This window comes from Seriola lalandi, unplaced genomic scaffold (assembly GCF_002814215.2).
Source record: "Seriola lalandi dorsalis isolate HSWRI2012SDOR001 ecotype SW California unplaced genomic scaffold, Sedor1 jcf7180002054945, whole genome shotgun sequence".
NCBI lineage: Eukaryota > Metazoa > Chordata > Actinopteri > Carangiformes > Carangidae > Seriola > Seriola lalandi.
The window spans coordinates 4,054,057-4,071,430 of NW_019525496.1; the positions used below are offsets into that span (position 1 = coordinate 4,054,057).

The 17,374-nt window shown below is 40.6% G+C and overlaps 1 protein-coding gene across 1 annotated transcript in view; it reads right to left on the reverse strand.

Moving 5' to 3' along the window:
- Positions 1–6,566: 6,566 nt before the first annotated feature.
- galnt9 (polypeptide N-acetylgalactosaminyltransferase 9) overlaps positions 6,567–17,374 on the reverse strand; it is an 84,426-nt gene continuing 73,618 nt past the window's right edge. The window contains exons 9-11 of the mRNA XM_023393857.2: positions 14,945–15,040; positions 7,836–8,003; positions 6,567–7,601 (exon numbers count right to left, since the gene is read on the reverse strand). Coding sequence (XP_023249625.1) covers positions 7,455–7,601; positions 7,836–8,003; positions 14,945–15,040 — 411 coding nt within the window. The 3' untranslated portion in view covers positions 6,567–7,454. The remainder of the gene's footprint in view (positions 7,602–7,835; positions 8,004–14,944; positions 15,041–17,374) is intronic.

Genomic DNA, 17,374 nt, shown 5'->3' on the forward strand with positions numbered 1-17,374 from the left:
AATTTGGCGAGATGTCTCACACCTACCAGCTTGAACTTGTGGTTGAATGAAAACTCCCCACACATCACATTTGCATAATAGAGACCTGTGTAGGAGAACATAAGTTTTATCAGTGTTGATGTAACTTCTCCTGGTCTTATACAGGTCATAGATTATTCAGTGGGGTCTGCTGCCAGTGAATGTAACTTATGCTCTTTTTATGATCCTATTTAAAGCTGGAACATATTATAATAATAGTCATTCCACAAGCTACAGATTCCTCCACTACTGCTCGATAACCGTCCCTACAGACAACTTTTCATACTCTATCATAATAACTGTAAGCCCACTAAACAGGTCAAACCTGTTTCTCTATTCCTTTGCCAAATAATGGCCAAAGGGCATCTTCAAAAGCTTTTGGTTTACAGCAGTTAATTTAAACCCTTGAGCAGTTTCTTCCTCAGTTGAGTTTGAGCATTAGGGGTCGCTGCAGTCCAAACCAATGGACCATATACCTCACGGTGAGAGACTGGATCCTCTTTAGGTTTTCAAACCAGCCTGGAGCATTGTCTGTGGAGAAAATGAACTGACTTTTTCCAGAATGCACATTCACCAATATATACATTCATTGACTGAACCAATACTAAACACCAAAGCAAGTTTGAAATGAAACATAATACATGGAAATCATCTATCATACATTCCTTTCAGAGCCAGTGTGTGGAAGCTACAGCCAACCCTAGGAAAATATGGTCTACTATTTATTGCATTTTTTAAGCACACAAGTATGAACACACACATACACACACACACACACACACACACACACACACACACACACACACACACACACACACATATCCCCACATGCTCACATACAGTACCACCTCTGTGCTGCCTATACACTTCTATCTTGGAGGCAGAGCAACGCTGGGCCTAATTGTGTCTTGGAGCTACTGTGCTGCTCATCTCTGGAGATCTCATTATAAGATCCACAAGCTGTTCAGGCACGTACCCGCTCTCCTCACTCTCTCATCCCATCAGCTTGTACAGCATAACTGTCTGAAATCTCCATCGCCTCCTTGCTGTATTGACAGAATAAAGCAATTATTGTTGATTAGGAAATTGCACCATGCACCTAAAGAGAGAGACACATAGAGACAAAGAGATAAACTGCTCTGCGAGGTGTTTGATCTTGCCATTAGCTGTCAATAGCAAGTGTCTAGTTAGAAGCTCTGATCCAAGCCATGAGAGCAGTGCGGGTTTCAAAGTCTTCAGAAAGTTTTGTCCAATTTGACAGCAGATATGGCAGATGGATTGCCCAAGCCATCACTTTTTCCATGATCGTGCTTGGGTGCCTTCACCCTGCTCTCATGTCATTATTATTATCATCATTTGTGGACATCCCTCAGTCAAACCAGCTGCTTTTTGTGTACGTGCCAAATCAATATCAACCCAAATATGTGCAACTTTTGCAGGTTTAAAAAAACAAACAAAAAACAGTGTTACTCCAGCCTGAAACTATTGCTCTGAAGTGAAGCTGCTCAGGTCCTGAGTCCACATGAAGTTGCAGGTTACAGCTACAGTAATACTTGTAGAGATGTTTATGTAGGCCAAGCTGTTAAAGAAGTGCTTTTGGGAAATATAATGCATTTGCTCTCTTTGCAAGAGTGAGATGAAAAGGTAACACTCTCAAGTACGGACCTGGAGCTGGGAGGCAATTAGCGTAGCTTAGCACAAAAACTAAAATCAGAGGGGGAAACAGCTTGCTTTGCTCTCTCCAAAGTTTTAAAAAAACAACTCTAAAGTTCACACATTGTGTCTTGGATTTTCTAACACCAAACAATTCGCTCTTTTAAGTTGGGGTCCTGCCCTGGCAAAGCCACTCTGGATGGAGTTTTTATTCTTTGCTTTCTTACATACCTGAGTTTATTTGAGTATTCTTTTATAGTCCCATTTTGTGTCTTTGTAAATGGCTCAATGTTTAATGTGTTTCCTGTTATGTGAGCCCAGGATGAGAGTGAACATTCACCATCTCGGATGGAGACTATAAAAGAGGTGAAATATTGCATAGAGAAATGATCGTTTTATCCCCAGAAGGGCTCATAAACTGTATGACTAATGTGTGCAGGAATGACCCACTCACGGTCCCCATAAAGTCTGGATAACAGGAAAATATGTGAGATTTTTTTAAATAATCTCTATTGATGGATTTGAGTAGACAGAACCAAAAGGTCAATTTGATTCTATAATATAAAAATCAGGGTATTTGTATTAAGAATTGAATGAACTTGACTGAATTTAATGAATATGTATCCATACTCCCAAAGAAAACATTTCCATTGCATGTATGCATACAATTTTCTATATGATGAATCTTGTTTGTCTGTTTGCTTCTCAAACTTTGCTCATTAAACTTTTTTTTTTTTTAAGTCTATTTTTTTGGCTTTTCATGCCTTTATTGGATAGCACAGTAGAGGGAGACAGGAAATGGGGAGGCAGAGAGAGGGGGAATGACATGCAGTAAAGGGCTGTCCGATGCGGGATTCGAACCGGGGCCGACTGCAGCGAGGACTGTAACCTCTACATATGGGGCGCCTGCTCAACCCACTGTGCCACTCGACGCCGTGCTCATTAAAACTTTTTGCATTTTTTTTCCCTTATTGAGTTGGCTGTCTGTCCAGATCTCTGCGCTTTTCAAGCACGGTAGTAAGTGCTGTCAGTTTCTCTGCTGATAAATAAACCTCCGATTGCTCTCCTGGCTCCCTCATAATTATGAATATGTGTGCAAACAGTATCCATTCGTGGCGGTCCATGGAATTAGCATCGGTTTGGTCTCAAAATGGAAACGCTGCCTTTTGCAGCACTTCTATCAGATGCTGTTGAAAGAAAACCCACCAACCTCTGCACCCCCTGCAAACTCCCCTCCCTCCCCCACGCGTGCAGCTGTCTGAATAATGAAGTCACCTCTCCCTCTTGGCTGCAGCCCAGGCGTAAAAAACAGTATTGTCAGCATCACAATGAGAAAGAACGAGGGTCCCTGCTTGGGAAACAAATGTGGTGTCCTTGTCCATCCCTCCCCCCACGCCCCAATCCCCAACACTGCTCCCCACCTCCTGTCGCCCTGTGACACACACCTTACCCCCACCCTCCCACACTCCACCAGCCCATCACTCACTGTCACTCTGTCATCCACTCTGAGGGAAAATGAAACCTGTAATGGAGGCTAACCTTCCCTTTCACCTCCCGTGACAAGCTCTGTCACTGCTGTCTGTTGCTCACACATGCAGAGCTAATACGCACATGCACACATTCAATGCACATGCAAGTGTAACACGATACATGTGACGAGACTTTTCTTGGTCACACACACTAACCTTAATCCACAATGTTAATTCATAGCCCTTCCTTGGAATCGTAATCCACCCAAAATGTATTTGATTAATACATTGGCGCTCAGGTTTTAGTTATTCACAGGTAACAGAGGCTTGAATTCACAGTATCCAAGATGATCACAGCCTCTGTAAACATGCAAACCACATCTGAAGTCAACAAAGAGTGATTTTCTTTGCTACTGAAAAAGGTAGATTTTAGGTGAAGTGCCACTAACAGCAATTCTAACCTTAAATCCAGTAGTTTTTTCTGAGGGCATTTGTTCCTTTGACCAGTGAAGCCCTGCACAGCACTGTAGCTCTTAGTCTCGGCAGGCGAGGTTGGAGCCTCCGTGGCACAGACTTGTAACCCACTGAATCCTTTCATTCTATCAGGTGGGCTAACATTATTCTGCAGATGTGAAGTCCAGGGGAACCCATATTGCTAGAATAATAATTTCCCAGTTCAGGCTATTTCCTGACATGGGGGCCGTGAGACATTGCACTGACACTGTGTTTGTAAACCTTGTCGGAGACCAGAATAAGATATTACCTCGGGAGGGCTGGAGCGGTCTTCGTTTAGAGGACACACGGATGATGCATTGCTTATATGAAATGATTAGAGGCAAAGAAGCATGACGTGGTGGCAAGTGCAGGCAATCTCTCAGGGTAAACCAGCTGGAAACCAAATTAAAATGGGCCTTTGGAACATGCAGGTTGGATAGCATGGCTAACCCCAGCAAAAAGGACCTTTCACTTCCCATTGCATCCTAAAATGCACAGTATATCTGGGCTCGAGGATGGCGGAAAAATAGATTGGACACACAGGGAAACCTCTTGTGAACACAACAAATGGGTTCAGTGCTTTCAGGACAGACAGCACTTTTTAGCTTACATCCTGCTACAGTATGATGTCTATGTTAAAAGGAAAATAAGTTTTTCCTGTTCCGTTTGTCACAGTGTGGAATTAAAGTGGATTTTTTGGAGGGGTTGTAACATTGGATTTACACATCATGCCTACCAATCTGACGGTGCAACATGTTGTTTATTGTGACACAAACAAAAAATTAAGACAAAGAAAAACAGAAATCTTGACAGTATCCCAGTTTTTCCGTTCCTCCCCACGACATGATGCTGCCATCACCTTGATTCACTGTGGGAGTGGTGTTCTCGAGGTGATTGGAAATGTTGGGTTTGTGCTATACATAAGGTTTCCCATGATGGCTACATTTTAGTCACATCTGACCTGAGAACCTTCAGCGGTGAGTTTGGGGAGTCTGCCACATGCTGACTGGCAAACTCCAAATGTGTTTTCTTATTTTTTTCTTTAAGCAATGGCTTTTATTTCTTGGTCACTGTTCCCTAAAGGCTTAAGTGATCCCAAGGACAAATACTGCCTTCTCCGCTGAGGATCTTTGCAGCTGCTTCAGTGTTCTCTTTGCTGTCTCTGTTGAATCTTATTAATGCCCTTGTTGGCTTGTCTGTGAATTTTGTCAGTTTGTTCTAATGGATTTAATAGTGCTCCGTGGGATGTTCAGCCAACTGTGATCTATATTTCTCCACAACTGTGTCTGACCTGTTTGGAGAGCTCCTTGGTCTTCATGTTGCTTTTTCTCAGCGGTGTTGGAGACTCAGAACAACGATTGTCATGTGACAGACCATGTGACACTTTGATTGCACACAGGGGGACCTTAATTAGCTAATTATATGACTTCTGAAGTTAATTTGTTGGACCAGATCTTCTTCAGGGGTTCAATTAATATACAATCACAACTTTTCAGTTTTTCTTTGTTTTTAAATAAGGTATTTTTTTCATTCCACTTCAAATATTTGGACAATTATGTGAGGTCCATTACATAAAATCCAAATAAATATCCATTTTAATTCCAGGTTGTAATGCAACAAAACAGGAAAAACCCCAAATCCTTTTGCAAGGCACTGTAGCTTCCTGGGTCCTGGTATGATGCAGTCTGGTTCACTGTCATGGCTTACTGAAACACTTGATGTAACTGAGCCATTAACGATATTGTTACTACTTTTCCCAAGCTTTCCGTTCTCACATGACACACATGCAGTTTACAAAGATAACGGCGGCAGATCTAACACTTGACATTCTTGTAATTTTTGTGAAACAACAGGTCCATAATTTCAGATTAGTGTGAGACGGGACGTTTTGAACAAACCCACCATTTTAAACAGCCAAGTGCTGTACGCAGCTCACTGTAGCCTGTTACACTTCTGTTAGTTATTGTACTGTACTTTTAATACGGCAACCCACAAAACCAGGCTGTGGTCAACTGAGGAGGTGCAGACGTTTCTGTTTTGTATCCCTTTGATATCCTCCACTTTCAATGTGTCTGTTGCATTATGTCATGATAGCTTTGTGTTTCATCGCTATGGTAACAACGGCACATGGAGGGGGTAAGATCTGCAGAGGAAAAAGAAGTGATTGGTACCAAAAGTGTGTAGAGTTGAGGCGGTACTATACGGTGGAACAACACTGCAATGAAGCATTAATGTTAGCTTCCATGAATAGTTTGAAAACATCACCTCTGGCTGACTTTTAATCTTTCATCTGAATCATTTAAAATGAGAATCCTGTAAAACGGGACCTAAATATGTACTGGAGGGAAACACACTGTACATGACATTGTGCAATGACTGAGGCTCAGGCTGTATTCTCATCCATCCACAGCATTGCTCTACTGCAGTGCGGAGCTAGTTAGTCCTATATGTATGAGGATCAGACTATTTTGTTGTTGTTGGTTTTTTTGGCACTAACATAACCCTGGGCTGGCTACACACTTAAAAAAAGATAGTGGGTGTCTCTCAAACATGTTTTGAAACTCAGGTTTAAAGTATGTCAAGACATTTTCAGCCAAGTCATTCTTCCAATTCGGTCACATTTTTGAGAAAAACTAAACAAGTGAAAAAGTTTCTTTCTGAGTATAATAATTGGAAAGCTTTCAGAGCTTTCTGAAGAACTGTTATCCAGTGGGCGGTTAGAACAATTACAGTGCACAGGGCCAGAAACCAGATGGAGGCTTGAGGTGGTTGTAAGTGCAGGCACAACAAAAGACAGGCAATTGTACTGGTGTTGTTAGCAGCTGGCTTTACAATAGTACAAAAGAAAATGTGTAGTTTTTATGTAACACACAGTCAAGTACATTCAGGATGACAACATTTGACACTTAACTCTCTGAACTGACGACTGAAGTGGTGTCAACTCTGCGAAAGAGAAAGAAGTGAAAGTGAAAGAGAGTCAAGTCATCATAAAAATGATTTTATTATCCTAATTGTTATCAGAGGACGGATATCAATTTTCACTTTTTACAATATATTACTATCATTAGACTGATTTATACATTGTTTTATATATTAATAACTTTCAAATAATTTTGTACATGCTTTTGGGACTGACATTCCCTGGTCAGATGAAGCAGAAAAACGAGAAAAAAGGCACATGATTGCTCCTGTCCACAGTGAGCAATACAGTCCAAAGAAACAAAGAACTGTCGTGGTTTGTATGAGTGCAGGTGAAATGCCTCCCGATCAGATGATGGGCCGTCCCTTTGAAGCCTATTACATGACTTGCCAAGGCAGCACAATATGTCCGAAGCAATTTTCCACATCACAGCCCAAAATAATCACTTTGATGTGACAATTGACGACAATTATATCTTCTGATTTGGTCAGATGCACTCAGAAAAAGAAAACAAAAGACACACCCACGCACGCCCTCTCTCTCATCTCTAGTTTTACAGTAAAAATAAAAGAATTACTGGGATGTTGAACCACTTTCGGGGGCAGCACTCAGGTGTCTTGTTACACTGTTCTATACATGTAGCTGAATGTCAGAAATGTGGGCCATTTCAAACAGCGCACACAGCTCAGTGGAACACACGAATTGATCATATTCTTCTTTAACACTCAGTGTTGGAAGCTCTGTGGCCTGAGGGTAGCTCGGTGTGCAGTGCAGTCTTGAGTGTGAAATACCACACACTAGCACCAGCAGTCCCTGCTCCTCTCTGAACTGTCCACAGTTGGAGACCCAAATTCCACTTGAAACAGTGCCCAAACTGTCTCAGAGGTTGTTCTCTGGCTTCAGTGCCTGGGATGCTTAATCCAGTTTCGTATCATCCACTTCTGACCAGAGCATCTCTGGACCACCAGACGAAGGCCAAAGTTGGCATCTTTGGACATTTCTACCTCCAAGCATCGACCAGTGTCCCTGCTGATGATTGGACCATTCTGCAACAACAACACATGGAAATATGACTGAATTCATGCAATAACCTTGAGGGGAAACAGATGGTTGCAACACTGAGAGTTGTTCACAGAATATGGCATCAATAACAGTTATTAGACATTCAGTAACATTTGTGTCACTCTCTTATTTTAGCTTTCTCTACATTTGGTGTGTTTGAAGTGTCACAGTGTCTAAGATCGTCATGAAAAGAGCAGATCGTGTGTTTCCTTTTTTACCTGTGTAAAGTCCCAAAGTCTCTGGGAAATCCTTGAAACTGCATCGCATTTTTTCAGACTGGGAGTTCGTCCTCTGCCATCGTCAACCAGACATTTTGTGTCAGGCAGGAAGGTGGTCGACCCCAGGGGTCCTAGCTGGAGAAGCCCCTCAGTAGAGTAGCGGGCCAGCTGCAACACGGAGATAACCAATGTGTTACACTGCCGGACTCAAGTACTGTAGCAGCAATCATCAGCTTTGAAAAACAAATACTCGACTTTTTAGAGAGCACCTCAGTATCAGCGGGAACCACAAGCTGTAAATGTGCTACTGTGTGACAACTGAAGTCATTGTGCAGTGATGCTGTTCAGACAGACTGCAGTAACTACAGAGGCAGAGAGCAAGAAAAGTTTTTTAAAGCTTTGGCAAACAGAAAAGGTTGTGATGCTTTCATTATAGGATAATACACAGAGGATGAGGATACAGTGCTGTACTCTGCCTTCAGATAATGTTCCCAGAATACAAGGGGAAGTCCTACCTTGTATCTACCTGTCTCAACAAAACATGTTCTTTCAGCTTTATTGACCATTTAAATTAGTTTGGTCATAAAAATGAACTTTATTTTGATTATTAAAGCCAATATCTTCATCTTTTATGTATCAGTGTCTGTGTCTTCCATTAATATTAATATTAATACTGAAATCATTGTGAAAAAATAATTTATAATACAATACGTTTAAATGTGTGATTTAAACATAGTGTAATCACAGCATATTCAGAAGCTAAGATGACAGCTATTGAGCTGCTATAATTATATAGTTAAACTTGTTTCCCTCTGAGTGTTTATATTAAATCCACACTGATTGGATTTAGATGCTGCCTCGTTATCTACAGGATGGCAGTACATCAAAATGTTTTATTTAAAAGCAAGGAAAAAATAACTGAATCTAGCTAGCTGTGGCTATATCACCAGCTAGCTTTTACTTTGCTCTTTTGCTTTAGCTTTCTCATTGGCTGTTTCTCTGAATGGAGCCTCCCAGAGTCCACTGCTTACTAAACCAGGGTGTAGTTACTGCAGTTTTGCCTGGTTTTTAAGTGTATTCTATAGTAACTGCGAATTAACAAGCTGGTAGCATTAATAATATTAATATGGTAAAGCAGATGCGAAAAAAGTCAGATTGAGAAAAATGTCCTACATTCAAAAAACAAGACTGTGTTTCTGTGTTGTTTTGTAGAATATGTCAGTATAAAACACTGCATGGAAACCACAGTGTGCAGCTGATTAATAACACAGCATTTCCCCAAACCTAAACTTGATCCCTCGCTGTTTAATCCTGCACATGAAAGGCTCTGTGACGATACGTATCTCTTACGTAAGGATACATTAGAGATAGCATTGGTTATTTATGGGAGTGATCCCCTCTGAAAAATTAGATGGCAAAGATAGGGAGGTCTTCAATATGACAGTATGCCTGCTTTGAGGGGGAGCACACATACAGCACATGACTGTCCTGAATCTCAGGGTAGGTATGTTATGTTATTCTCCAGTCCTGGACAGAATCAATGCAACAGAATGCCTTTGAATCCAGACTGTTATGAACAATGTGCCCTCCAGTGCTTTATTGATGAAAATATGCTGCATCGTTTTCTGTCCCAGTGTGATTGTTTTCCAGTCTTTAGGAACAGGTTTCTGGATTAACCCCACTGTAAAAGCAGGCCCTTGTGACTATCATCAATCTCTTAAAGCTTCAAATGTAATATGAAGTAGTATGAAAATCTGCTCTTGTGGTATATTGATATACAAATAAGCCCTGTTCAAGTACCTTTGTAAATCAATTTCAGCATGCAAAACTCTCTCCACACTGATATAACTTTGTCTGAGTGGAGGGTTTTGGAGCACGGATGGAGAAACTAAACCTGCGGTAAGTGGCCTGTGTGGGTGCTGCTCCTTGTGAGGAGAGAGAATGCAGGGGGTTTGTAATCCAATGTTCTGCCCTAAAGAACCACTCGGAACAAATAGGAAAACAATGAAGTGCCACTTTCTGTGTCACTCAAGGTTCACTGGAGCAGGTTGGGCTGCCCATGAGGATGCTGGTGAGGATCATTCTTTGCACTAAGGAATGGCAGACATCTATATAACACATTTCAAACTCTCAGACTATAATGCAAGACATGTAACGCAGTGAACTTGTGCTAGTTTTCTCAAGGTAGAAGCCTAAAGGTCGTCATGGTTTGATTAAGAAACCTTCATAGAATTTTGTACTGCTGTCTTGGGTCTCTTGGGGTTATATCTCTGTAAGCAGATTTATCCGTGGTGTAAACTGTGACTGGGCACAAGGAAAACCCTGATAATCCCCACTAATACCTGTTTACAGTTCAGTCTGGCAGCCTTTCATACACTAATACATTTAAAATGGGACCATAAGAAATAATTAAGGCAAGGAAATGATTCTGCCAAGCCAATTAACCTGTGACTCATGCTGCAACATTAGACGCTCCATTGCCTTCCTGCCATCGTAAAAGTTTTGCAGCCACTTTGGAGGTCAAGCTAATCACTTGTTTCTTAATTAGCTCATTAATGGTGCGATGCTGTGACAATGTAAATATAATATGGAGTGTTTGCCCATTGCACTGGGTTGTAATCTTCACATTTCTACCTTTCTAGTTCCTTGCACCACCAGGAAGTTCAGTTTTTGCCACAGATTATAACAAACGTTTTAAGAAGGGCTCGGCTTGGGGCCTCAGCTCTGGAGGTACAGCATGTGACTATAGTACAATGTAGCATGGGAATCTGAGTGAGCTTCCAACCTCATCACAATCTTATATAGGGGAGACTTAAGAGGCCCCTGAGCATAACTGGTGAAGAGGGTGTCCATCAGCACCATGCACATCACATAGCTGGGATTCCTTGTAAGAGGGAACGTGGTGGTGCAACAACCAGTGCTCAGGCAGTTATTGGTCATTTGGTAAAAATGTCTTCCTTGTTCATCTCACAAACTTGTGATTTTGTTAACAACAACAAAGCAAATACTTGAAACAAATGCAATAATAGTGCTTAAAATTTAAACAGACAAGAAGACAGGAAATACGGGAGAGAGTGTTGGGGAGAGACAAGAAATAAAGGGTCCGGCCCCTGGGAGTCGTACCAGGAACCTGCTGCTCAGGGCTCATTATGCCCACATAGTACGTGCCATAACCACTCGGCCATCGGGACCGTCACTCTATAAATTATTTTGATGGCCATTCTCTTGCTATCTGTTTTCCACAGCTGCCTTATGCTGTATGAAAAGTTTTTCCTTCAGTTCATTAAATCCCTGCAGCCGTCTGAAAGCAGCAGGACACTTATGCTGATAAATTTGTGAGAAGTGCCACACCAGAGCTCAGTGCCATCACGCACCAGCCACTAAGTTTACTTCAACCACATGCAAATGACATAATTCTGCTGCAAAATAAAATCACACACATTAATGCACAATCAAAGAGGATGGCTGAAACTTGGTATTCTGCCTGTTTCTGTGGGAGATTTCAATTTTGTTTTTTTGTTTTGTCACATTATTTATTATTGATGATGAACTGTTTACGACATGAGATACAGTACAATTATGATATTGTTGAATAATAAACACCCTCATTGAACTATTTTTCTTTTTTATAATTTGTTTCTACTGCTGTTGTACTAAAACCACCAGCCTTTGGCTGCAGATCTGTGGTGCTGTGTTCAGCATCCAGACAGCAGCACAGTTTCCTGAAGAAGCATCTTTCCATTTGTTGAGCTACTGACTTCATGCTTCAGACTTCATGCTTCGTTGTGATTGGCACAGCCGTTTCAGAGACCAGTAATGCTACTGGCTGTGAATGTATTTATTAATCATCACACCCTCTGATCTATATTCACCTTCACCCAGGACCATTTGCACTTTGCACTGCTGCACATACAAGAACCATGGAAAAAGATGGATTATTACTTTAACAGACTACTGCCCTGTTTATGTGTATGTGTGTGTGTGTGTGTGTGTGTGTGTGTATATATGACTAGAGCAATGATGCAGCTTCGTAGTTCCTCCTTCCATGCTTTCACTGCATTATATTATTGGACAAAGGTGAGACATTATCTGTGATTTAGATTTCCACTGGGAGAGCCGGCAGAAAGAGACTCATTCCTCAGAAGCACAATAAAGATTTATTCTGGTCAATTACATTTTTTCATAAGTAAAAGGAGCAATGGTAAAAAGGAATGCAAAATCACAGCATCCCATGAAATTGAATTCGGCCCGCTCACAGTAATGTCGGCCATCACTGTAATCTAATGATACAAAGGCACAAAATTAATCTCCATTTGTTTATTTCCCCTGGGGATCAGGATTAAAAGAGTCAGTGAAGCTTTACATTACTGGACTCCACTAAGCTTTCACTAGAGGAGAAAAGAGAGACCAGTGAGTCTGGTGTCCCTATAATACACCGTCATATGACGGATAATGAAGATGTCACCAGCAAAAGTAGCAGTTAGGAAAGGCTGCTAATGTAAGAGAAAAAATGATGCATGAATAGCATTTGCATGATTTGTCTTTGGGATTGTCTTTTGTTTCTCTGCACAAAAACAGAACAACAGGCTCCTACCCACAGTGTCCTGGTATCTATTCAAGTAAAGGTTATACTGAGTGCACCTTCTTTTTTCAGCAGCATCAGCTGTGTGTTCACATAATTACATGCACTCTCACCTGGAGTGCCCCAGTTTCCCAGTGTTTCATACTGAGCAGCTCAAATAGAGTCATTGCAGATCACCTGGCTCATTTTTACCTTGTAGTACAGTCAAATCAGCATCTGAGTATTATTAAGCCAGTATAAACATTTATATATATGTAAAGTAAACATGAAGCCCTGCAAAGATATGGTTCATTGTTATGCCAAATTGCCAATTCTGTAAAATATACTGTATTATTTGAGATTTACATTCTCTCCATTTTAAAACAATATATCCATGGCTAGTTCCACTCATTTATATGAATTCTCTAAAGGAATCTTTGTTTTGAAGTCTTCAGACATGTCTGAAATCAAACATACAAATAAAGAAAAATGAATGTGCAGGGAGATGAGAGAATATAAAAAGGCTCACTGATTACTTCTGCCAATAAACAAATTCAAACTATGTCTATATATACGTGTTATGTAATAAAAAACAAGTCTTAAAAATGTAGTTTCAAGTATTTTTTAAAACATTTGCTTCGAGACTTTAAGAACAGTCTAATTTTAACTGCATGAGAAAAAGACTTCCACAAGTTAGGATTCCCCTTTTCATGTTAAAATTGACCTCTGCTCATGAGACGGAGATTAGACGACTGAATGGATGAATAAGAGTGATAATTAGTAGAAATGATCTTGAAGATTTCCCTTGTTTAACTGCATGTTGTACTGTGTATACATTTTTATAATTGGAAAAATTAAATATCATAAATTGTAAGAAGTTGAAAATAAAGAACTGATGGGATGGAAGGATTTAAGTGGGTGTGATTTCTGGAGCAGCAAACGTTTATGAAGAGATGTGAAAAACATGCTGGCTCACACTAAGTTGCAGCATGAGAAGTGAGGATACACTTGACAACAAAAAAACTTACTTTCCCAATCATAACAATAGATGTGGTGATTATTTTACTAACAAAATCAATGTGTGACTCTTCAATTTAACCTCCCATGATTCTGTGGCTCAGTCTGATTTGAGGAATTAGATTATCATCAAGTGATTCATTTTTCGAATATGTTTTTAACCACTGAAATAATATGGTAAGACACACACATTCATATCTGTTTATATGATCCACTGAGGTTATCACTTTATATTTAAAGATATTATATAAGTCATGGTTTCGTTCATTTAACATATAGTGCAGATACTATACTATAGTATTTATTAGCGCCGTAACTGAGCATGTTGATTGATGCTTTCACATTTCTAAATAAGTGTTAACGAATTATGGAAGCACATTTACAATCTCATATTCTCCAACTCTAATACCCTGAATCTGTTTTGAATCTTTATTGTCTGCAGTAGTGCTACTTAATCAAGACAGGAAGCAAGGGGCCACCTTGACATGTTTCTCTCTGAATGGAAAAAAAAGATGAGTTTATAGCATGTATTTTCTTCCCAAAGCATTATTCACTACAGTCTGTTCAGGTTCTCTGAATTAAATTAAATTGACAACTTCACCTTTGACTACAGAAGGCCACATTGCATACATCTGTCTATCTTCATCTTGTATGCTATTTCTCTCCTTTATTTGCTCCTACACACAGGTTACACCCACACAGGTTTAGAGGAAGTGTCATGTTGTGGTGTGTAATGACCATGTTTGATTATTATCCACCTGAACCTCCTCCAGTTTCTGTCTGTTTTAGGCAGTATACTGTTAGCATGCTAGTTAGCTTAACATGTTAGCTGAGGCTGTAGCTGTTGCTTAATGATTCTTGGTTGAGAAATGTTTAAATGTTATAGTTATCCAGACAAAATGCAGCTCTTCCATATGTTCAAAGGGCAGTCTTGACTGGTCCAATATGGCGGCAACGTTGATGTGTTGCTGCCTGGGGTGAAACTGAAGAAGCCAATTGCAAGTCTATGCGTGGACTGAGCAGCATGCTGCTAGTGAAAGCAACATTCAACTTTGAAAACTTGCACATATGCAGGGCCTATTAAATCCATCTTGCTAGTTCTCCATACTGACATAAATCTGTGGAAATTGACCTCCAGAAAACCTTTTTACGTAGAATATGAGTCCTGATTGAATCTACCCTCACACTTATTTCCATTTACAGCATGTACCTCCTGACCTCTAATCCACTGTATTTGCAGTTTATTTGAACAACTTCACTGGTCATTTGGTGTATCGTGTTATGTCTTGGGTGTGTCTCAGCTGTTCTGTTAAAAGCTTCAACTGAGATGTGCATGAAAGAAGAGTGTTTATATTTAACGGGACGGCAAGTATAAAAAAAACAAATATTAAAAATTACACATGTAGTGTTATTTTGGAAGAATCAGCGCTACATTGACTGACTGACAGCTTAATTAATTTCATTATTGACTGATTGGCATGAACACAGTAATGAACATAAACACACAAACGGTCCAGAAGTGTGGTCTAACCTGGGAGGACATGCCGTGGCAGGGGTAGAGGATAGCTTTGTCGTCGTCCTCAGAGCCCTGGTCCAGGCAGTAGCCACTGGCCTTGCTGTTCCTCACCTGAAAGACAACACAGAGATACAGTTACTTAAATGAGGAAGGGAAAGGCTCAGGTCTGTGCATGGCCATAAGGACTATGCTTTCTAGGAGCATTTTAATTTCAATGTTATGTCATTTCAATGTAACTTTATCAACGTCAATTCGGTAAAACAGTGGCTCACTCACAAGAAAAACAATCAATTACCATGACCAATACAATGAAAAGCAGTCCCATGACGATCACTCCAGTCAGAAAGCTAGGGGAAGCTATTCAATTCAAATATTTCTACATGAAAACAGACAATCAGAAATAAATGCAAAAGTCAAACCCTTTTTGTTGGAGCAGTTTCCCACCACTACTCAAAAATTACTTCCTTGTTACTGGCTGCTGTGGTTACATTTGCCACAGAATTGAAATAGAAAGAAAAATTGCCAATTGTTTATTTAGCATTTCTCTAGTCTCTTGAATCTGACCATTTTATTCCTGAGTGCCTGTGCATGTTACACTGCCTCCTGTCTACCAGATCCACTGTGGCCTGTTCACACAGCAGAGTCTTATATCATCTCAAAGTCACGGCCAGGCCATGATAGGATATCATTATGCAGTGACCAGTCCCAGTTCTGTCTCTCTCTCTCCTCCAGGCCTCCAGATGGTGGTGTGCACTGAGCATGAGCTCCGGCTCTGTGTGATTTGAATGCATACGGCTTAATTTCCAGGTTGTGACATATCTATCATGTGCTGTTGTCAGGGAAGGTTCCACTCGGCTGGTCTGGTCAGCATGGCCGAGCATGGCACTGATCTTCAGTGACAGATGAGACTCACTTCTGCTGCGGCAGCTGTGTGGCAACACAAGGTAAGTGTTTCCCAGCTTGTCGACAGATCTGAAATAGTGCCACTTAAGTGGCTGCCGCTCCAAGGAATCCATTAGTTGGGTGCAAGAGCCAAAACAGGCGGCAGGAGAAACAAAGGAGGGAGTAAATTCACAGAGCATTGATGAATCTAGAGGTTAATTTTGATGTATTCTGACATTGCACTTGGATAGCATATTGATTTTCCTCTGTTTTTCATTGTTGAAATTGATATGAGGAAAAATGGTGCACTTCAGCAAACCTGAAAAGAGTGTCTGACTCTGGAGTGTGTTCAATTCTTCAGTGTCATAATCCTGTTTTCTTCCCTCACTGTGCCGAGTGCACAGCCAAGCCCAAAACAATCAAGTTCGATAGGAAAACTAATAAGTGCTTAATTAAAACTCATTATGAGGAAATTGCATCTAATCCTGTGTGATGATGCTGCATTGCTATAGCAACGCAATACTAGAGATTACCAGCACCAATAGCATTTTTCTTGGCAAATTCCGATTTCCGATTTTTTTAAGAGTATGACCTCCCAATTCTGATATTGGCCGATACTGATTTGCTTTCTAAGAACTATAATGGACAACTACATCAACATTTTGAAACTTTTATTTAATGGGAAAAAGAAAAAAACATCTGTTCATAATAAAACTGTGACTAATAACTATTAAATAACTAAGTGAAGGGCCCTCTCTCTGTCAAACATCATATAGCTGCTGTCTGGTTACTTATCACTTTTCAGACTGCTCATCATCGATGGATGATTATTATTATTATAATTGATGGCCATAATCCAAGGCACAGCAGCAATGTGGAGGTGTGGACACAAATGCATGTGAGCTGCAGCAGTCAGCGAGGTAGTCCTCATGTACAGGGGAGGTAAGTGGTGTGGCGCTAGTTTTAGCCGCTTTGCCTTTGCTATCTTCTTGAAGTTGAACGAGGGTGATGGTGTTTCAAACATCTGATGAAGTTTGTTGTTCTGAATGTCTTCCTCCACGGCTTACTTTGGCCTTACAGGTGTTACAAATTGCAAGCTTTGCGTCTTCCTCACTCACGGTTAAGAGCTTCCACGCTGACGGCATGTTGTGTGTGTGTGTGTATGTGTGTCAAGCAGTGCTGTTGTGTGCAAGACTTGAACCATCGTGTGGCAAATGAGTGTAAGTTTGACCGGCACAGAATCGGATATCTGAGACTGATCGGCCGGTCACCAATCGTAGCTGATCACACAGAAAACTGTCTTTTTCCGATCACCAGCTGATCGATCGATGCATCTCTACGGGATACCTTTAGCTTAGACTGGTTACAATGAATTCATATTTATTTTTCTTTAAAGTTGTGGAGGGTATGAGCCTCCACATCTGCTCATAGCAGCAAAATAAAGTAGACATCAACTAGCTGCTGACGTCTCTGTCAGACAAAGGTTTCTCAATAAAGACACCAGACATTGAAAAGATCCTGATAAAGCACAGCTCACAAATTAATTAATAAGTTCTCACTGAC